At 43.5% G+C, this 21,872-nt stretch overlaps 1 protein-coding gene across 1 annotated transcript in view; it reads left to right on the top strand.

Moving 5' to 3' along the window:
* The window catches only part of LOC126281963 (sialin-like), a 106,065-nt gene that overhangs the window by 35,289 nt on the left and 48,904 nt on the right, over positions 1–21,872 (top strand). Inside the window, exon 4 of the mRNA XM_049981336.1 lies at positions 1,967–2,054. Within this exon, the coding sequence (XP_049837293.1) occupies positions 1,967–2,054 (88 nt within the window). The remainder of the gene's footprint in view (positions 1–1,966; positions 2,055–21,872) is intronic.

A 21,872-nucleotide genomic window follows, 5' to 3' on the forward strand; every position in this document is an offset into this window, starting at 1 on the left:
GGACATTACGACGAGCGTATCCGGTAGCAGAGTGAGGCGAAATTTGGTGTTACGGGCTAGGGCAGCAGACGGCCGACGCGAGTGCCGTTGCTGTCAGAACGGCATCGCCTGCTGCTCATGTCCTGGGCTCTTGACCACACCGTTTAGATTTTTTTATGTACATAGTCATCAGTCTTCTACCTCCTCAATTATTTCCTCGGTATATTCCAAACTCTGTCTACCTCTACAGTTTTTACCCTCTGCAACTCCCTCTAGTCCTATGGAAGCTATTCCCTGATGTCTTAACAGATGTCCTACCATTCTGTTCCATCTTCTTGTCAGAGTTTTCCATATATTACTTTCTTCACAGATTCTGCGCAGAACCTCCTTGTTCCTTACCTTATCAGTCCACCTAATTTTCAACATAGTCCGTACCATTTCCTAGTGTGCTCCTGCATTTCGCCGGACGCTGTGTCGGAGCGGTTCTAGGCGCTTCTGTCAGCAACCGCGCTGCTACTACGGTCGCAGGTTCGAATCCTGCCTCGGGCGTGGATGTGTGTGATGTCCTTAGGTTGCTTAGGCTTAAGTAGTTCTAAGTTCTAGGGGACTGATGACCTCAGATGTTAAGTCCCGCAGTGCTTAGAGCCATTTGAACCATTTGAATCCTACATTTCTTCAGAATGCAACCAAACATCCGCGAGATCAGCTTCCAGTTCTGTAAATTATTCGTTTCATCATTTTGAAAAGATGAATTATTATAATGATGGTTAGCTAATATTCGGTACTGTCACCACCTGCTTTCCCTGGTGTTTGACGTCGTACATTCTTCTTGCTGTGTGATGGTATTTCTCCTGTCATAGTCAGCAGCTCGTGGTCGTGCGGTTGCGTTCTAGCTTCCCACGCCCGGGTTCCCGGGTTCCATTCCCGGCGGGGTCAGGGATTTTCTCTGCCTCGTGATGACTGGGTGTTATGTGATGTCCTTAGGTTAGTTAGGTTTAAGTAGTTCTAAGTTCCAGAGGACTGATGACCTCAGAAGTTAAGTCCCATAGTGCTCAGAGCCAGTTGAACCATTTGAATGTCCTGTCATATAAATTGTGTACCAGGCAGAATAATTTCCTCTTAGTATCTCCCTCAAAGACGTCTGTGATTCTGAAGGAGTGTGGTCAGCGCCGTCTTGCCTGTTGCGACTTAGGTCTCTCACTGCTCTGTCAAAATCTTCTCGCAATATCATTTCCCCCGTCTCATCTTTATCTGCTTTCTCTACCATTTCTACAACGTTTGAAATAAATTAAGATTGCTCCAATTGCGCAGTCTGACCAAGTATTTCGCGAGGGTGCCATTGGTTGTTTGGCAAATGCCGGAACTGAAAATTCCCTCACAATTTTTCTCCCATTGAGATTCGATTTGCTCCACTACCAAATCGCGTGATACTTGACTGGAAAATTGTTGATATTTTACAGCAACGAGCCACTTTTTTTTAGATTACTTTCTTGAAAAAGTACCGTTCTCGGTTTCGAACCGTTCACACTTCATTATTTCATCATCAGACGGTTTTTCATGCTTTCATAAAAACAAACGTGCATTGGTTTACTGCACTAACTATGCTAAAAACATATGACTTGTAACGGCTGTAATTATTAGTCTTCAAATGACGTAAATACTGATGTAATGTTGTTAAGCAGATTTTACTCAGTCACGAATAGAAATATCTACACTTATATCCATTACATTCTGTAAAACCAACCACAAAGCCTGTAGTTGATGCCAATTTGCCGTTTCTTGCATTGGAAAATATTCCAAGATATCACTGTTCCTACTTGTGCGAAACACTTGGAAGTCCGGGAGCTAACATCCAGCAGTGTTTACATTTCTATATCTTATGTCGCGAGTTGCTTCGTTTCCAGACGAAACTGCTTCCACACATGAACACTGCTCACGAGAATTTGTCCCATTTCATGGTAAGGAAACTTCTGTGTTCTTGTTGCAGGGCGTCGTGATACCAGCAATGCACGTCCTTTTTGCAAAGTGGTTCCCCGAGCACGAGCGTCAGAGGTTAACAGGAGCGGTTTTCTCAGGTCAGTGAACTAATAATACGATAAATTATCGAAACTTGCCGTACACGGTGTTTAGTAATAGTGATCCGAACATCAACTGAGAAATTTTCAATATAATGCCTTCAGTTTTTCGAGAAACGCCTATTTTGATGTAGAGAAAGTCATGAAAAAAAATACAAGATGGTTTTTCTGTAAAAATGACTATTTATATTCAAGAATTCCTCCAGGATGTAAATAGAATATTACCCATAAGACATTGGTGGATGAATATGCAAAAACAGTGATGCGCAAAACTTAATGACGAAAGCAACTTGCGCATGACGCATCACTGTTTGGTGTGTGGTCGCCACGGACTGCAATGCATCCTCGCATCGCGCTCCCCTGCTGGCCACAAGCTTGGTAAGAAGTTCTTGTGTTGGAGCGGTCTATGTCCCACTAGAGCGGTTGACATCTGCCGGACGGTCGTTGGTAGTGATGGGACAACTACTGGTTTTAACATTTGGTTGGTCAGTCGATTGATTTTTCTTTCGGTCGGCTTTTTCAGTTGAATGAAACAAATCGAATGAAATTATATTTGCGGCCACGTCAGCTACATGAATGTTTTTCAATCATTCTCCGAATGTCAGACAACCGACTGACGAATCTCTGGCAGTTACGTCAGTAATACGAAAGTTTCATCAAGCCTCCAGACATGAGTGACTTCACTTATGCGCTTATTCAGACTTTGCAGACGTACTTCAGCCATGACTAGCGTTGCCAATATTTTTAGAAACAAATAGCGTATTTTATTTCAGAGAGAGGTAAATAAAAAGTGTGGTTCTACAAATAAAGTGTTTGGAAAATTTGTGTATTTGTTTACTTAAATACGAATTTTTCGTACTTCTGACGTTAACTATCAATATTTGGTTGGTTTTAAAAGTCTAAAAACTAGTGCTACATAAATATAGCTAGAGCAACGTAAATGAACAATTACTTTTACAACTTATATACACTGAAGCTATAAGTCTTTTTCCCCGCCAGCTTACACCCATACCGATTAAGTGTCTTTCGGTAAATGGTGAGGTGACGTGAACAGAAAACAGATAGGACGCAATTTTTCCGATGTCATCTACATCTATATCGATACTCCGCAAGTTACGGTGCGTGGCGGAGGGTACCCTGTACCACTACTTGTCATTTACTTTACTGTTCTACTCGCAAATACAGCGAGGGAAAAACGGCTGTCTATAGGCCTCGGTATGAGCCCTAATTTCACGTATCTTATCTTCGTGGTCCTTAAGCGCGGCAGCAGAATCGTTCGGCACTGTTCCAAAAGCCGGTTCTCTAAATTTTCTCAATAGTTTTCCTCGAAAAGAACGTCGCCTTCTCTCCAGGGATTCCCATTTGAGTTCCCGAAGCATCTCCGTAACACTTACGTGTTGGTCGAACCTACCGGTAATAAATCTAGCAGCCCACCTCTGAATTGCCTCATGTCTCCTTCAATCCGACCAAGTACGAATTCTAAACACTCGAGCAGTACTTAATAATAGGTTGCACCAGTGTCCTCTATGCTGTCGCCTTTACAGGGGAACCACTCTTTCCTAAAATTTTCCCAATAAACCGAAGTCGACCATTCGCCTTCCCTACCACAGTTCTCATTTGGTCGTTCCACCTCATATCGCTTTCCAACGTTACGCCCAGATATTTAAATGACTTGACACTGTGAAGCAGGACACTAGTAATACCGTATCCGAACATTACTCGTCTGATCTTCCTACTAATCCGTATTAACTTACATTTTTCGACATTTAGGGCTAGCTGCCATTCATCACACCAACTGGAAATTTTGTCTAAGTCGCCTTGTATTTTCCTACAGTCACTCAAGTTCGACACCTTACTGTAACCACGCATCACCAGCAAACAACCACATATTGCTGCCCACCCTTTCCGCCAAATCATTTACGTATGTAGAGAACAACAGGTGTCCTATCACACTTCCACGGGGTGCTCCTCACGAAACCCTTGTCTCTGACGAATACTTACTGCCAGGACAACATACTGCGTTCTGTAACTTAGCAAGTCTTCAAGCCACTCACACGAACCTCCGCCAGCTGCCCGTACGAAATGAGGATCACCTCAGAACCCATGCAACAGGCGTCGTTGGTGCCGACGTGGGTCACAGCATGTAGACGACTGCAACCTGCACGCTCGATAGCCGCAGTCCAGGCCGCCTCCACACCTCGGATGAGGATCCCGGCAGACATATCGATATTGGCTTTCTTTCCAGCCCTGAACGGTATCTGGCCAAGGGGCCCCATAACGCGCCTAAAATTGGAGCTCCCAGTGACTAGTAAACCCCTTCCTGCTCGGACCCTGCTGAAGGAGCGGCAACCTGACTTCTACCAGGGCCATCCGCCTCGAGCGACGCGAACTCGTAACCACCCGCCATTCACCCTGCTGTGAGGGCGGATCAACTGCTTCAGATGTAGTAGGTGGCCCTCGGAAGCAGATCTCGTGGGCAAAACAAGCGACGCTTCAGGTGTCCCATGCGACGCGCCAGGTCCTCCGCCACCGCTACACCCCGACGGAGCAGCCTCAAGGGGACTGGCCGTAACCAACAGTGCGTTCAGCTGTTCACGAACTGCTGCCAGCTACTCCTGCGTCCGCACACAACATGCGCACATTCTAGCCACCCTAGCAAGACTAACTGAAGAAGTGAGATATAAAGGCAGACAATTCTAGATGTACAACTTGCTACACTCATGATATGTCACAATGGACGCTGATGCTTTAATGAGCTATGAAGCTTTTTATTGAGAAAATATTGCACTACAGACTGGAAGAATTTACACTTACAAAAACGCGAGATTAAACCTCTTAAACAGAGAAATGGGCAAGAAATTTAGTAAATATACTACGTGGAAAAACAGAGAAAAAGAAACACTTGACGCTCTGTAGAAGTGAATCAGCAGAGAGCTGGAGCCTGCTGTCTTGCTAAATGAACGGACGGTTGCTTTCAAAACAAAACAAATGAGCAAACTACTACGTTACAGACTGTTCCGTAACTTAACCACTTACTTCTTAAACAATACTCCACTTTTCGGAAGTATTTTTTCTCGAAAAATGTTTGTCACCAGTTGTTAATATTCTCAGGATAGGACCTTGCTTCCTTATCGGAGATGTCATAAGATAACTGGGTATCCCCCAGAACATATTACAGAAAATCAAATTGACGACATCGCAGTATCCAGGAAGTTCAGGAGGAGCCTGGAAGATGTACGGAATAGAAGAGGAGCAGACCATCTTGTTACTGCCAGTTTCCGAATGAAGATTGTGGCTTCCAGGAAGAAATTCGTGCCAAAGAATAGAAGATTCGACGTAGGTGACAGAGAGATCCACAGATAGCAGAGGGGCTCCAGCTGGAACTCCGGAATAGATTCCAGGAGCTGGAACTGGAGATACCTGACGATAAGGACATGGAGGAAATGAGGACTTTTGTGCAAGTGAGTGAGAGACAATTCGGCCTTAAAAATTGCCTGCGGAGAGATTGGATGTCCGAACATACCTGGAGGAAGATCACTCATAGAAAGGAGGCCAAGGGAGGACTAAACCAGGGCAGGACCAGGCAACAAAAGTACAGGCACAAGCTGATTATAGACCAGCAGATAAGGAAGTGAAAAGGAGTGTGATAAGAGACCACAGAAGATGGATAGATGAACAGGCTGATAAAGCAGTACAGGCAGCGCGGAGGGGGGATGTGAAAGAAGTATATGATATCACTGGGATGCTCTTAGAGATGATATGGAGAGAGGAGAAACTGCCAACAGATTGGAAACGAGTTATTATCGTGAAAATACCCAAAAAGGAGATGTTACTAACTGCAAAAACTGCCGTGGCGTTGCCGAGTAAGATACTTTCGAGGATTATCTTAAACCGCATTAAGGATTCTATGGAAGCTCAACTGAGAAGAGAGCAGGCGGGTTTTAGAAAACATCGAAGCTGTATGGACCTTATCAATACTCTCAGAATTATTCTGAAACAAAGTGCTGAGTGGCAACACACCCTCTACCTTACCTTCATTGACTTTGAAAAGGCTTTCGACTCTGTCAATCGAAGAGTCCTGTGGGATACACTTGCAAAACATGGCATTCCAACGAAGATTATTAACATCATCAAGGAAAAGTATGAAGACTATGAATTCCAAGTACTACATAATAGAGACCTAACATAGCCTTTCCAAGTTCATTCGGGAATACGAAAAGGGTGTATTCTTTCGCCAATGCTATTTCTTTTGGTGGTGGGCCATGTGATGAAGAGAGTGATGGGGGGACGGAAGAGAGAGGTGTTCAATGGGGGATGCGGGATGGGCTCGAAGATCTAGATTTCGCAGACAACATCTGCTTAATGGACCAACGACGTCGAGACATGGAAGAGAAACTGGCCAGGTTATAGAGAGAGGCAGAAATTGCAGCCCTCGTAAAAGCAAAGAAATGGGGCTAAATTCGACTATCACGAATAGGCTGGCCATTAATGCAGAGGACGTAGAACAGTTCCAATCTTTCCTCTATCTCGGAAGTACAGTCACGACTAAAGGACGCGCTGCGGAGGACGTCCGTAGTCGCATCCGCAAAGCAAATGGCACGTTTGCACAACTATACCCTGTCTGGAGAAATAGGAACATCTCAAAAGAAGACCAAAATCCGGCTTTTTAATAGCAATGTGAAGGCTGCTCTGTTGTAGGTTGGGAAACTTGGAAGGTGATTAACCACATCAAAAATCAGTTCCAAATTTTTATCAACCGCTGTCTCCGGCATATTTTAAATGTAAGATGGCCAGATATGATGACAAAAGAAGATCTCTGGGGGGAGACAAATCAGCAACCAATCAATATACAAAGCAAGGAAATAAAATGGAACTTGATTGGGCATACGTTGAGGAAACTAGATGGAGCTGTTGAAAGGGAGGCGTTGCATTGGAACCCTCAAGGAGCTAGAAAACTTGGTCGTCGCAAACACCTGGAAAAGGAAGAACGAGAGAGAAGCTGCAGGGGATGGGAAAACCTGGAGTTAAATGAAGAGGCTTGCTAGAAATCGTACCAGGTGGAGGAATTTCGTCACATCCCTATGTTCCAGAGGGAAAGAGAGGAATTAAGTCAAGCCAAGTCAGGATAGTTAACCAGTCCAAAATTAACCGAGACGAGTGTGGAGAAACAGCATGAAAGATCACATTTCGACTGACTGGTAGAACGGACAGGAGGACTACACAAATTGCTTCTCAATACGCAAAATTACAAGGGACTGTATCGATTGTTGTCATTCTGTTGCTCCCACAGACTGATATCACTCTAAAAATAATGCAACCGACACGTAAAGCTACAACCGACTGAATCAAGTGTTTTCATTCGGTTGTTGCCATAGTCTGGTTCCACTCGAAAAAATGAATGAATAATTTAACCTCTACGCAAAATACAACCGAATGTGTCGACTGTTTCCCATCAATCGACTGAATCGATTGTTTTCATCCGGTTGTTCCCGTCACTATATAGTCGTTGCAGCATGTTGATATGCCGCAATAAATCTCCTCAACACATGCCACAAGTGCTCGGTAGGACTGCGGTCGGGGGAGCAAGCGGATCAGTCCATTTGCCGAATATCCTATCGTTTCCAGGAGCTCCTCCACCTGCACAGTTCAATGCGGTCGCGCATTATCATCCATATAAATGAAGACAGGGCCAGGCCTGAAAAGATGCTCATGGGGAAGGGGCACAGTGTCACAGTCACTGACCGGTGAGTGTGCCGTGTTCAAAACACCACAGCGATGCAACGGTATGTCTCCCCATACCTGGACCAACAAAGCGATCACTTTCGACAATTTTCCCCATCTCTCCCTGTATGAGGATACGTCCAGCGTATCTCCGAAATAATAATTATTGGCCTGTAAACTGCAGACGCAAAAATTTTTGTGTCATCAGTCTTCTGACTGATTTGATGCGGGTCACCATAGTAGGTCAAGAGGCGGAGTTTGGAAGCGACCACGAGATGAGACCAAAGTTGCCAAATGAAATGCGACTCAAAAGGGAAATGAGAGCTTATCTTTAGACTTGTCTGATATTGTGGGTATCAGGTATTGGATCATGTGATTTATTCATTCATAGCACATAGCATGTGCTCGCTACAAACTCTCTCTACCTACTACTTGTTGAAGATGGTTTCCTGAATGATTGCTGCCGAGAGTATTATTTAGACTGAAATGGGAAACAGATAGAAGTAACGGAAAGTAAAGACTTTGTGGCTGAGGGATTCTGTAGACATCACTTCTACCCCAGAGGGCTTACGAATGGCCAGGTGCAGGACGATTGGCCTTTGAATCGAATGAGGAGATCCTCACTGCTGTCCCGTTTTTCCCGATAATTTCACAGATGTGGTAAGCGCCGCCTGCTGGTAGAAATTCTCTTATTATTGTTCTTTTATTCAGTGCCACAGGGGGAATACCTCACGTCAACAAAAAGTCTCCGACGCCTAAACAAGCTTAGTATGTTTCAACTACAATATTCAGCATGTGGTCAGAGTTTCAAAAGAAGCTTAAGGTTTAAAGCCCGTCTGATAACGAGATCATTAGATACAAAGTACAACTCGTATTAATTAAGAAGAGTGGAATAATATCTGGAGTATCCTTTTGAAAAGAACCGTGCCATTATTAGCTATAATTTGGACTGGTGTTCCCTCAAGTGCGAGTCCTATATCCTAAACAATGCAACTCCACACTCGGTGGATTATGAAACTCCTCTTTCAAGATTACGGAAAAGCAAAGGACATTTCAACCCGTCTAAAACTGTCAAGTCAACTGTTGACTGATCTGGTTCTGAATGGTGTACAGTGGTCGAGCAGCTCCTCATAAGCCACACTTTCTGTAGTCAGTGTTACGCGAAGCTTGAGTTGGTGCACAGAGCGACGCCATTGGATAGTGTGTGACTGGAAACGAATGATTTGGATTGATGAATCACGCTATACCCTGTGGCAATCCGATGGAAGGGCTTGAGTTTCGCGAATACCTGGAGAGGTAATTTGTCAACATGAATAATGTCAACACTGAAGTATGGTGTAGATGGTGCTGCGTTATGGAGATGTTGTCGTGGTTAGCGTGTGGTCACCTTACGCGTTTAAGAAACCGCTAAATGCGGAATGATACGTACACTTTTCACAGTATTGTGTTTTGGGTACAACAGAGGAACAATTAGGAGGCGAAGACCGTATCAGCATGACAGTGCAGCCTGTTATAAAGCCGCACATGTGAGGCAGTGGTTGGTGAACAATAACTTTCCAGCAATGGACTGGTTTGCCGAGAGTCCCGATCTGAACCTAATGGGACGGCCTTGGAGTGAGTTATAAAGTCGACTTCGTTCTAGACTCAAGCCTCCAACATCACTACCTTTTTTGGTTTCTGCTCTTGAGAAAGAATGGGTTGCCATTCCTCCACAGACATCTAGACGTCTCACTGAAAGAATCCTCAGCAGTGCTAGATATCCCATAAAACCATGTTTTCTTTAAGGCGTGTCGTGTGATAGTGAATCAAGAGTTTTTCGAAAGTGTGGGAACACCACAGGGAATTGGTTTCGTATATGAAAAACAGAATTTACACATGACCGTCGTTTTATGTAGCCATGCTAATGACCATGGAGAACGATACTTCTTTCCAGAGAGGTCGTACTATTCTTCATCAGGATATGTTATAGGATTCTGTTGCAAATGGATGTGAATGATACACTTTGGTAGTTCTGTGGATGAGATCCACTTCCATTTCTGTACATGGGTTTGATTTACACGCTTTTCCAATCACAGTGTCTGCGACGGGAGTTCAATAAGTAATGGACAACACATTTTTCTGAGAGTAGATTGGTTTTATTCAGGATTCCAACGCACTATGGTATTTCCCACTCTTCTGGCTACAAAACCCTATTTTTCAACATAATCTCAGTTCACTGCGATGGTCTTACGCCACCTTACTGAGAGAACCTGGGTGTCCACATGTTACCGCTCCACCTATCGACGTCGGAGCCAAGGTCTTGGTGCATCAATAACCTCCCAACCTTCCACGTACTGCTTCCCACGGATTGCATCCTTCATTAGGTCAGACAGATGGGCTGTAGGGTGGTCAACGACGTTTTGTGAGCTCTTCTCGGGTGGGCGGACTTGTATGAGGCAGCGAGATGTTTGACTGTGATCCGTCGATCACCTCCAATAAGGGTGTCCGCACGTTCCAACAGTGCACGAGTCCTAGCAGCGTGCGGCCGGCCGTCACACGCCAGATCGGACAAGTTTGCGCCACTTTGTTGCGATGATGACAGGCGCCTCGCCCAACGACTAACAATGCTTCTGTTCATTACTTCGTCTCCGTAGAAATTCGCAAGCACCTATGAATATGAGATGCTCTGGTTGCCCGACAAAAGAAGCTCAGTTAAAACTCTCTGCTTTGGACGCGCCATCTACATCTACATCTACATTTATATTCCGCAAGCCACCCAACGGTGTGTGGCGGAGGGCACTTTACGTGCCACTGTCATTACCTCCCTTTCCTGTTCCAGTCGCGTATGGTTCGCGGGAAGAACGACTATCTGAAAGCCTCCGTGCACGCTCTAATCTCTCTAATTTTACATTCGTGATCTCCTCGGGAGGTATAAGTAGGGGGAAGCAATATATTCGATACGTCATCCAGAGACGCATCCTCTCGAAACCTGGCGAGCAAGCTACACCGCGATGCAGAGCGCCTCTCTTGCAGAGTCTGCCACTTGAGTTTGTTAAACGTCTCCGTAACGCTATCACGGTTACCAAATAACCCTGTGACGAAACGCGCCGCTCTTCTTTGGATCTTCTCTATCTCCTCCGTCAACCCGATCTGGTACTGATCCCACACTGATGAGCAAAACTCAAGTATAGGTCGAACGAGTGTTTTGTAAGCCACCTCCTTTGTTGATGGACTACATTTTCTAAGGACTCTCACAATGAATCTCAACCTGGTACCCGCCTTACCAACAATTAATTTTATATGATCATTCCACTTCAAATCGTTCCGCACGCATACTCCCAGATATTTTACAGAAGTAACTGCTAACAGTGTTTGTTGCGTTGTCATATATACAATAAAGGATCCTTCTTTCTATGTATTCGCAATACATTACATTTGTCTATGTTAAGGGTCAGTTGCCACTCCCTGCACCAAGTGCCTATCCGCTGCAGATCTTCCTGCATTTTGCTACAATTTTCTAATGCTGCAACTTCTCTGTATACTGCAGCATCATCCGCGAAAAGCCGCATGGAACTTTCGACACTATATACTAGGTCATTTATATATATTGTGATAAGCAATGGTCCCATAACACTCCCCTGAGGCACTCCAGAGGTTACTTTAACGTCTGTAGACGTCTCTCCATTGATAACAACATGCCGTGTTCTGTTTGCTAAAAACTCTTCAATCCAGCCACACAGCTGGTCTGATATTCCGTAGGCTCTTACTTTGTTTATCAGGCGACAGTGCGGAACTGTATCGAACGCCTTCCGGAAGTCAAGAAAAATAGCATCTACCTGTATCTAATATTTTCTGGGTCTCATGAACAAATAAAGCGAGTTGGCTCTCACACGATCGCTGTTTCCGGAATCCATGTTGATTCCTACAGAGTAGATTCTGGGTTTCCAAAAACGACATGATACTCGAGCAAAAAACATGTTCCAAAATTCTACAACAGATCGACGTCAGAGATATAGGTCTATAGTTTTGCACATCTGCTCGACGACCCTTCTTGAAGACTGGGACTACCTGTGCTCTTTTCCAATCATTTGGAACGTTCCGTTCCTCTAGAGACTTGCGGTACACGGCTGTTAGAAGGAGGGCGCCTTCGTTACAAACGCCATTTTGAAGGATAAGTGCCGCGCCACAAGCTATCGGAACTTCATACAATAGGGGATAAAGCAGGAATATTCCACGACGTATCACAACAGATTCTTCATTTTTGTAACCGAAACAGGCGAGAAAACAAAAAAATGTTGCATTACTTATCGAGCGCAGCTCGTATATCTACACTCAGGGGGTTTGTGTAGTTTATTATAATGAAGAGTGGAGCTTACTGACTTACAATCTGTATATAACTGCATTCTCTCTTGTGCGTCCTCTTACAAAGTGAATGGGATCGGCGACGGGAAGGGCGTGAGAGAGGGGGACATACGGTGTGGAGGGGATCTACTTCTAGCCAAGAGAAAGCATCCACATTTAGAATGCAGGTGAGTTGGATACCAATTATATCCATTGATGACCTGATGTTCTCTGCAGGTAATGTTGTTCTTCCGTTTCGCAAACAGCTCAGCAGGTGCGTCACGCGATGCACTTGGACACATGTCTGCAGACATCCTGTGATAATGCACAGCAGCTGGCTTGAATCGCCGCGTTCAGGTCGCTAACACAGGACGGCAGATGTTCGCTTTGTACAAAGGTCAGATCTCAACGTGCGCAGACGCACCGCGTAGGGTTTAACATTAGCGTCACGAGCTCCAAAGCGATAATAATTTGCTTGGTGATTCATTTCAAATCTAAATCTAACTGTACAGTTGTCCTGCTTAAGACAGTTGTGGACTGTGCAGGGTGCACCATTTCCCAACTTAGTATTCCAGTCGAAGATGACAAGTGGGAAAAATTTAAGCCGATATGCTTCTATTTTTTTTAGCCCCATTAGTCTTTAAAATGTTTCGACGCTGTCTTCCATATTTTCTTACCTTTCGCCAATGTTTTCTTCTCTATAGAGCTACTACATCCAATAGGCTTTACACACTTTGCATATCCTAGTCTTTTCCTGTCGCTACTATTTATACTCTCTACTGCTACTTATAAAATCATGTTAACTATTTCTGCAAGCTATAGTAGATGTCTCACTAAAGGGTCTTAGAATCGTCCTTTATTTTTATATGTAACTTTTAACTTATTTCGACAGCATCACACTTCAAATGTTTTCACTTACAACTTTCTGTGACACACAAAACAACAGCCAATGTGCACTCGTGTTGTTCGTGTTAAGTATTGTTATCGAGCCTGGTAGGGTATTATAACTTTTATTAAGAAAAGAAAAATGTTATTTGTTTGGAACTAAACTTGGACTGTTATTCTTTATAACTCGTGTATCTGTGTGTAATGAGGAGCAATGCAAGTGGTGTAGTTACGGAAACACCGAGGCGCCAAAACTGAAATTGTATAACTGTATTTTAATTAACTCAATAAAATTAATTAGAAAATAAAAATGTAAACTAAGTAGACTGTCCTATGAAAGTACGTGTTGTGCTCGAGTGAGCAGTGCTAGATGCGTGTCGCCACAGACTTACAAGTTCAACACACAACGCTAACAGAATAAAAATACCACATAAAATTACCAAAACAATTTTGAAAGAATGATACACCAAAATATTTCTACAAAAAGTCTATTAAGTTTACGTAAGCATTCTGACTAAACAAATCTCAAACACTTAATGCTGCATATGGAAAGGTAACATCGCACTGTGAACTAAAACTGCCTGTATATGAAATGTAAACTGAACTGATCCTTGCCTAACCTGATAATAATTTTGAAAAGCAAAGGTAACTGCAAATATGCAACTAACGAGACTAAAACAAATTTTTATAGCTTACCTGTCGTAACGGGAAGTTGGTACTGGTCGAAGTAATCAACGTAAAATATGCAGCGCAGAACCAAGCAGGCTAAATAAGGAAGAAAGGGCTTGCGCAGTGCAATGCAAGGAGCTGCAAGGACATGCAACTATTTTAAAAAGGTCTCCTGTTTAATTCTTACTGTGCTGCCCAAAGTTCAGTGCGGTGACGCACCTAATCAGAAAACATTAACTTCTTTCGTGAGAATACGGTGATGCAATATGAACTTGCAAAATAATTAAATTGATACAAACCTTTGAAACACTGTACTGCAAAAGCTGAAAATCATTGTATAATCATTATAATCATCGTCACAAAAAATAACAAATATTATCCGGCCAAGTGAATAATTAATGAAAATGGTAAAGGAATGGTAAAAACCTGTAACTTCTGAGTGCAAACCATGAGAATTGATAACTTTACTTACTCTCGTCTGAAGAATGATCTAAATAACCCAGACCAATAAATAAAAAATCCTACTAAAAGCTTCCGTTATTCAAACGCATAATTACCCGCAATCAAGCAATGCAGCAACAACTGTATCTGGTAATCTTCACTTCTGAAATTAATCTTTACCAAATCATATTCCAAAGTTCATGATTCTCTGTAGCTTCATCTCTGTTCACAGCGAGCTATTTAAGACCACTCAATATCATAGCCAACACCCAACTGACTCACTAGAGTGGCCGGCACTAAAATAGGGCTTCGCCGGCCGTAGTGGCCGACCGTCTCTAAGCGCTACAGTCTGGAACCGCGCGACCGCTACGGCTGCGGGTTCGAACCCTGCCTCGGGCATGGATGTGTGTGATGTCCTTAGGTTAGTTAGGTTTAAGTAGTTCTAAGTTCTAGGGGACTTATGACCATAGCAGTTAAGTCCCATAGTGCTCAGAGCCATTTCAACCATTTGAATATATATATATACACTCCTGGAAATGGAAAAAAGAACACATTGACACCGGTGTGTCAGACCCACCATACTTGCTCCGGACACTGCGAGAGGGCTGTACAAGCAATGATCACACGCACGGCACAGCGGACACACCAGGAACCGCGGTGTTGGCCGTCGAATGGCGCTAGCTGCGCAGCATTTGTGCACCGCCGCCGTCAGTGTCAGCCAGTTTGCCGTGGCATACGGAGCTCCATCGCAGTCTTTAACACTGGTAGCATGCTGCGACAGCGTGGACGTGAACCGTATGTGCAGTTGACGGACTTTGAGCGAGGGCGTATAGTGGGCATGCGGGAGGCCGGGTGGACGTACCGCCGAATTGCTCAACACGTGGGGCGTGAGGTCTCCACAGTACATCGATGTTGTCGCCAGTGATCGGCGGAAGGTGCACGTGCCCGTCGACCTGGGACCGGACCGCAGCGACGCACGGATGCACGCCAAGACCGTAGGATCCTACGCAGTGCCGTAGGGGACCGCACCGCCACTTCCCAGCAAATTAGGGACACTGTTGCTCCTGGAGTATCGGCGAGGACCATTCGCAACCGTCTCCATGAAGCTGGGCTACGGTCCCGCAAACCGTTAGGCCGTCTTTTGCTCACTCCCCAACATCGTGCAGCCCGCCTCCAGTGGTGTCGCGACAGGCGTGAATGGAGGGACGAAGGGAGACGTGTCGTCTTCAACGATGAGAGTCGCTTCTGCCTTGGTGCCAATGATGGTCGTATGCGTGTTTGGCGCCGTGCAGGTGAGCGCCACAATCAGGACTGCATACGACCGAGGCACACAGGGCCAACACCTGGCATCATGGTGTGGGGAGCGATCTCCTACACTGGCCGTACACCTCTGGTGATCGTCGAGGGGACACTGAATAGTGCACGGTACATCCAAACCGTCATTGAACCCATCGTTCTACCATTCCTAGACCGGAAAGGGAACTTGCTGTTCCAACAGGACAATGCACGTCCGCATGTATCCCGTGCCACCCAACGTGCTATAGAAGGTGTAAGTCAACTACCCTGGCCAGCAAGATCTCCGGATCTGTCCCCCATTGAGCATGTTTGGGACTGGATGAAGCGTCGTCTCACGCGGTCTGCACGTCCAGCACGAACGCTGGTCCAACTGAGGCGCCAGGTGGAAATGGCATGGCAAGCCGTTCCACAGGACTACATCCAGCATCTCTACGATCGTCTCCATGGGAGAATAGCAGCCTGCATTGCTGCGAAAGGTGGATATACACTGTACTAGTGCCGACATTGTGCATGCTCTGTTGCCTGTGTCTGTGTGCCTGTGGTTCTGTCAGTGTGATCATGTGATGTATCTGACCCCAGGAATGTGTCAATAAAGTTTCCCTTTCCTGGGACAATGAATTCACGGTGTTCTTATTTCAATTTCCAGGAGTATATATATATATCAACATCCTCAAAGTTTACAGATGCATATGCTGCTTCTTTTATTTAGTATCGCTAGTGATCTTGAGTTAGACGAGTGTGAGTCTTCGTTATCTCTTATTATTCACCTTGGAGAGTATTTAGCCAGACCGTGGTTCATAAAATCTTTCAAATTTAACTACAATTGTTCTGCGTTTGCCAAATCTGAACTGTTTTCTAGTCATTCTTTAAAGGAAATGATATTGACTCTCAAACAGTTCGACCAAACAAAAGTACTGCTCGCTGTCTTGAAAATATTTCTGCATGTGGTGACCATTGTACCTGTAATAGCATTATGGTCGCTGATCCCTCTCTCACTGGTACACTCTCTAAAAATCTGATCTGTTAGTAACTAGGAGATCTATAATATACAAGGGACGTTCAATAAGTAATGCAACACTTTTTTTTTGAAAGTATGTTTGTTTTATTCAGGATTCCAGTACACCATATTATTCCCCACTCTTTTGACTACAAAAACAATTTTTTTCAACATAGTCTGTGTACAGTACGACGGTCTTGCGCCACCTTATTAGGAGGGCCTATTTGCCCGCGTGGTACCACTCTATTAGCCGATGTTGGAGGCATCGTCTTGCATCATCAATAATCTTCCCCTCATCCACGTACTGCTTCCCGTGGAGTGCATCCTTCATTGGGCCAACCAGATGGAAGTCGGGAGATGCGAATTCCGGGCTTCGGTGAGAATGAGGAACAATAATCCACGGAAATTTTGTGAGCTCCTCTCGGGTGCGCAGATTTGAGGGCTTCCATTGTCATGGAGAAGGATAAGCTCGTTTGCATTTTTATGGCGACGAACACGCTGAAATAGTTTCTTCAGTTTCCTGAGGGTATCAAAATACACTTCAGAGTGGATCTTCGCACCATGAAATGGAACGTCACACAGAATAACTCTTCGGAGTCCCAGAAGAACGTCGCCATGACTTTATCGGCTGAGGGTGCAGCTTTGAGCTATTTCTTCGGAGGAAAGGTGGGGTGGCGTCTCTCCATGGATTGCCGTTTGTTTCCTGTTGGAAGTGGTGAACCCATGGCTCACCACATGTGACGACGTTCGACAACAAACTGTCACGATCAGCGTAGGGAGCAAGAAATTCCGCACAGATGGTCATTCGTTGCTCTTTATCGTCTGTTAGACGGCAAGGAACCAAACGGGTACACAGCTTTGGGTACCCCAACCGTCGGGCGAATGTGTCAGTACTACCAACCGAGACGTCCAGTACAGCAGCGAGATGTTTGCTAATGATCAGTCGATAACCTCGAATGACGGTGTCCGCGAATTCCAATGCTGTACAGCTGCATGCTGCCGACCGATACGCGAGAGATCGGACAGGTTTGCACGACCTTGTTGCAACGATGACAGACGCCTAGCCCAACAACTCACCGTGCTTGTGTTCACTGTTAGATCTCCGTAGACATTCTACCAGCACCTATGAAGATCTGCAATACTCTGGTTTTCCGCCGGGACGCACCTCCGTTACAGATGCTAGTTTGAAGGCTATGTATAGCGCTGTCACCTATCGGAACTTCATGACACTATATGGGCTGAAGCGGGAATATTCCAAGATGACCCACAACAAGTCCTCTATTTTTCAACCGGAATTGGCCGACAAAAAAAAAAATTGTTGCATTACCGCCGGCCGCGGTGGTCTCGCGGTTCTAGGCGCGCAGTCCGGAACCGTGCGACTGCTACGGTCGCAGGTTCGAATCCTGCCTCGGGCATGGATGTGTGTGATGTCCTTAGGTTAGTTAGGTTTAAGTAGTTCTAAGTTCTAGGGGACTAATGACCACAGCAGTTGAGTCCCATAGTGCTCAGAGCCATTTGAACCATTTTGTTGCATTACCTACTGAACGCCTCATACCTTTCACTTTTGAGCTGTCGGACTAGTTATTCGAGGTCGTTGTCAAACAAAGTTTTCAGCAAGCCTGTATGGTCCGACCTGTGTTTATGGCGTTGGTGAATTATTTGGAAACGATTTCAAAAGCATTGTGTTCAGTTTTAAGTGGTTAGAACTGTGAGTCCTGACATCCAACTTGTCGAAATTTATTATTAAGCTACTGAATTCGTCTCAGAAAATATCTATCACGGCCATAAACTCAGCTAGCGAAAGCCAACCAAAAGGCAGATATTCATTGAAGAATAGATTTGAATCGAGAAGCTTCCTGACTTTTAGTTCATCCTGACCAATGAAGAGGTACCAGCTGGAAATGAACATCTGTTTGTACCTGTGCCCTATAAGTAAAAACTTGCCTTACCGAATCTTTGGTTCAAACAATTTGAGTCTCATAAATTACAGTGTACGCAAAGACCAATGCTGATGCGGATGTTGTGTTGCAGCCCCAGGGACAAAATCAGAAATGAAATCAACAGGTGATCAAAACGGGTAACAGACATTCTCGAGAAAATTACCAGGCTGAAAGAAAAATGAAATGGCCACATCGTGCAGCTGGTAAATTAAAATGATGGTTCATTTCTGACGTTGGGGGCCGGAGTCCCCTGAAGGGTGGCTGCATGAAATCAAAATGACTGCTGTAATACAGTGGTACTTGACAATTTAGAATCGATAATGAAGAATATAAAAGATGCCTTCATTCATCTGTGGACAGATGGTATCCAAAGAAGAATTGCCAGTTGGAAATTAGAACTAGCTCGTCGCGAATACGAATCCGTTACATTAGCCATTGCACCACTCCGTCCAGCAACAAATTTCCTACGCTTCGTAATGCGTAATTGGCAGAGATACAGCAATAAGCTGTTCTCACAAAGGAGTAGCCAATTGAAACGAATGCTAAATATAAAACCCGGCCACCGGAGCTGACTTGTCCATTTGTTCTTACATTAGCTACCTACGTTTTAGGGCTGTAATTCAATAACTGTAAACATTTTTTTATATTTTCATACATTTAAATGAACATTAATTTCCATAATAAATATGTTCAAACAATAAAAATTCTATTTTCGATGTAGAGTATGTCCATGTGTAGCCCAGTAATGAGTGTGGTGAAGTTCGAGTTGTACCACAGGGTTTGATGTTTAATTTAGTATTTTATTTTCTCACCTAAAACGAGTACCACTCTGACTCTACTCTGTGTATAAAAAATGTAGTCCTCAAACTGGCATACCATGCCCAGTAAGAGTGCACCCAGAACACGATTTTTGCGGTCCATATAGTTTACATCGTGTCTGCTTTGTATTTCACTTATGTTCTAATAACCGTTTAAATAAAGAAATATATCAACAGGCATGAGAATGCTTCTTCTTCCACTTTCATTTCAAGGAGTGGGTGTTGGCCAGTTTCGAAACCAAAGAAATGTAACGAAACTGTTGTCTTCTCTTCATTGCCTTCCTATTTACCATTTTCCAGCCTTGTTCAAAGGTAACGCTTGCCAATGTAGGCGCTCAGGTAACAGCCTGTTGATGTGGCCATACTGTTTTTTTTTTTTTTTTAAATCTAATATCTTCTGTTTTTACGCCTAAACGTGTAGTTGTTGTCTCATATATTCACATTGCACTCTTTTAGCGTTAGTCCAAGAAGTTACCTCGGAAACTCCATCTCAGATGCCTCAATTCTTCGTTCATCTGACCTTCTTAACATCTAGTTTTCACTTCCGTACATAAGAGCACGCTAAGCCACCACGTTGTGTAGGTTTAGTGTTATCTCTTTCCTCATAGTTCTACCAAGCTACTTGCTTACATAACCATTTATAGCGTTATGTTTCTACATATTTTGAACCACATCTGAAATAGCTCTGCAGATTGATGCATCTGTCTCGATATATTTGAACGAGTTTACCTGTTCTACTGTTTTACTGTTTATCATTATTACTGCTCTTCAGATGTATTTCCCTTCTTTGCCATTACTGTTGTTTTGTTTACAGATGTAACCATTTTACAGGTATTACTAAAACGTTATTCGATTTAAACACTTTCTTGTTAAGCGCCTTTACTATCTGCTAGGAGAATTCGATCCTCTCCAAAAAAATATTGTTAATAAATTTGTTCATATACAAGACAGGTGAGAGACCCCATCCTTGTTTTAGTCCCTGGTTTTCAGTCAATAACGGTTAGTTTATACTAATTTTAGTGTTAACGTGAAGTCGTTTAATAGCATTCAATAACCTTATGGGTACATTGTAGTCAGTGAGTATGTCCCACAATTTCAACATGCGTATCTTATCATAGACTTCCTCATATCCTAGGAACAGAAGAAATTGTGGCTTCTTGGTCTTCTCTTCTAACAGAAGTATTGCTTTCTTGAAATCTCTTCTCTTTTCTATCAGATATTTTAAAACAAATGATGCATGTGCATGTGGCCTGCCTTTACGACATCGGCATTGCTCCTCTCGTAGAAATGTTTCTGATGTTTGTTGGAGCTTTCTTTTAATAATAAATGAGAATGCTGATAGTTTATTTAAATTTTTTAACTTCTTCGGAGACATCCTATGGCCAATAACTGGAGACTGGTATTTATAGATCCTATAGGGATTTTTGCCTGGAGAATAGATTTCTTTCAGACATTTTATCCATCATTTGTCATCATTCATGCTATTTATTCTACTGTGAAGTTTCACGAAAGTACATGGCAAGCATATTTCAATACCGAAAATAAACTGTCGCTGAACGTTCTTGTGGCAGGAATGATGACAATCTTTATTCCAAACATACATGCTATTAATGGTAAGATTCCTAAAAATTAATGACGATGAGTGTTCCGCAATAGCTTATAATAGTAATGGGCCTAGTGTTGTGCGCTAACATCCGAAAGATGTTTGGGCTCACATACGGTTCCTCTTCGTCGAAATATCTTGGCTCAAACTCGTCCAGGGGTTCAACCGCATGTTCGCATTGCACGCCCTAAATTAGACACTTGTGATCCCTTGGTTAAATTGTCTGGCTGATGGCAAGTTTGCGCAACACAAAGTTAGTATAACATATAACAAAAGTAATAGTAATATCGGGAATTAAATTGACGACCCATAAATGATGTAGGCCACACAGTTGCGATTTGGTTAGAATAATGTTTATTCAGAAAGCAAACTAATAGTGAAAGTGGACGTATTTAGAATTATTATTACACGCGAGTGCATATCCAGTTGACACAGTTCGTTCACAATCTCATCGCGAAACAGAAATCTAATATTCCACCTCGTTACCTTCACGAACAGTTAAGAGTTCAAACCAGGCGCGCGCCTGCTAACCGGACAGAGACCAAGTCCCGCGATACCACACAATATGAAATTTTCTAAGTCGTTTCGCTTCCTAGCTGCCTAAAGACCGACCGTCCGCTTTCACGTCTCCACCAGCACTGACCTCGAAGCCGTCCATCTGACTGGCTACAATTTATTCTACATTACTTTACATTTTAACATATTTAAATAATCAAAGCTTGACCACTGCCACGTTCTAAATAAAGTAAAATTAATATCCATTACATAATAAATGTTAAATTCTTTTACATAAAACCAATAAAATTTCCTTCTTAGCGTTAAACGTAACGGCCAGTAGCCTTGCAGCAACGTGCTTTCTGATAAATAAACAAATAACAAAAGTAACTGTTATGCACTAAACTTTACAACGTATGTTCTATTACCTAATGATTCAATAAGGTGTCATGCTGTCATCGTTCAATGTGTTGTGTGTGGAGGAAATGATGAACTGATGCTTAAATGAAAATATAGATAATTTAAATTTACTATATCGTCTAAACAAATAAAGTTACGGACTTTATATTTACAACATTTGTCATTCTAATGATGCGCTACTATTTGAAATGTCGATCGTTAAGATCGACCAAA

The sequence above is a fragment of the Schistocerca gregaria genome, chromosome 7, assembly GCF_023897955.1.
Source record: "Schistocerca gregaria isolate iqSchGreg1 chromosome 7, iqSchGreg1.2, whole genome shotgun sequence".
Taxonomy (NCBI): domain Eukaryota; kingdom Metazoa; phylum Arthropoda; class Insecta; order Orthoptera; family Acrididae; genus Schistocerca; species Schistocerca gregaria.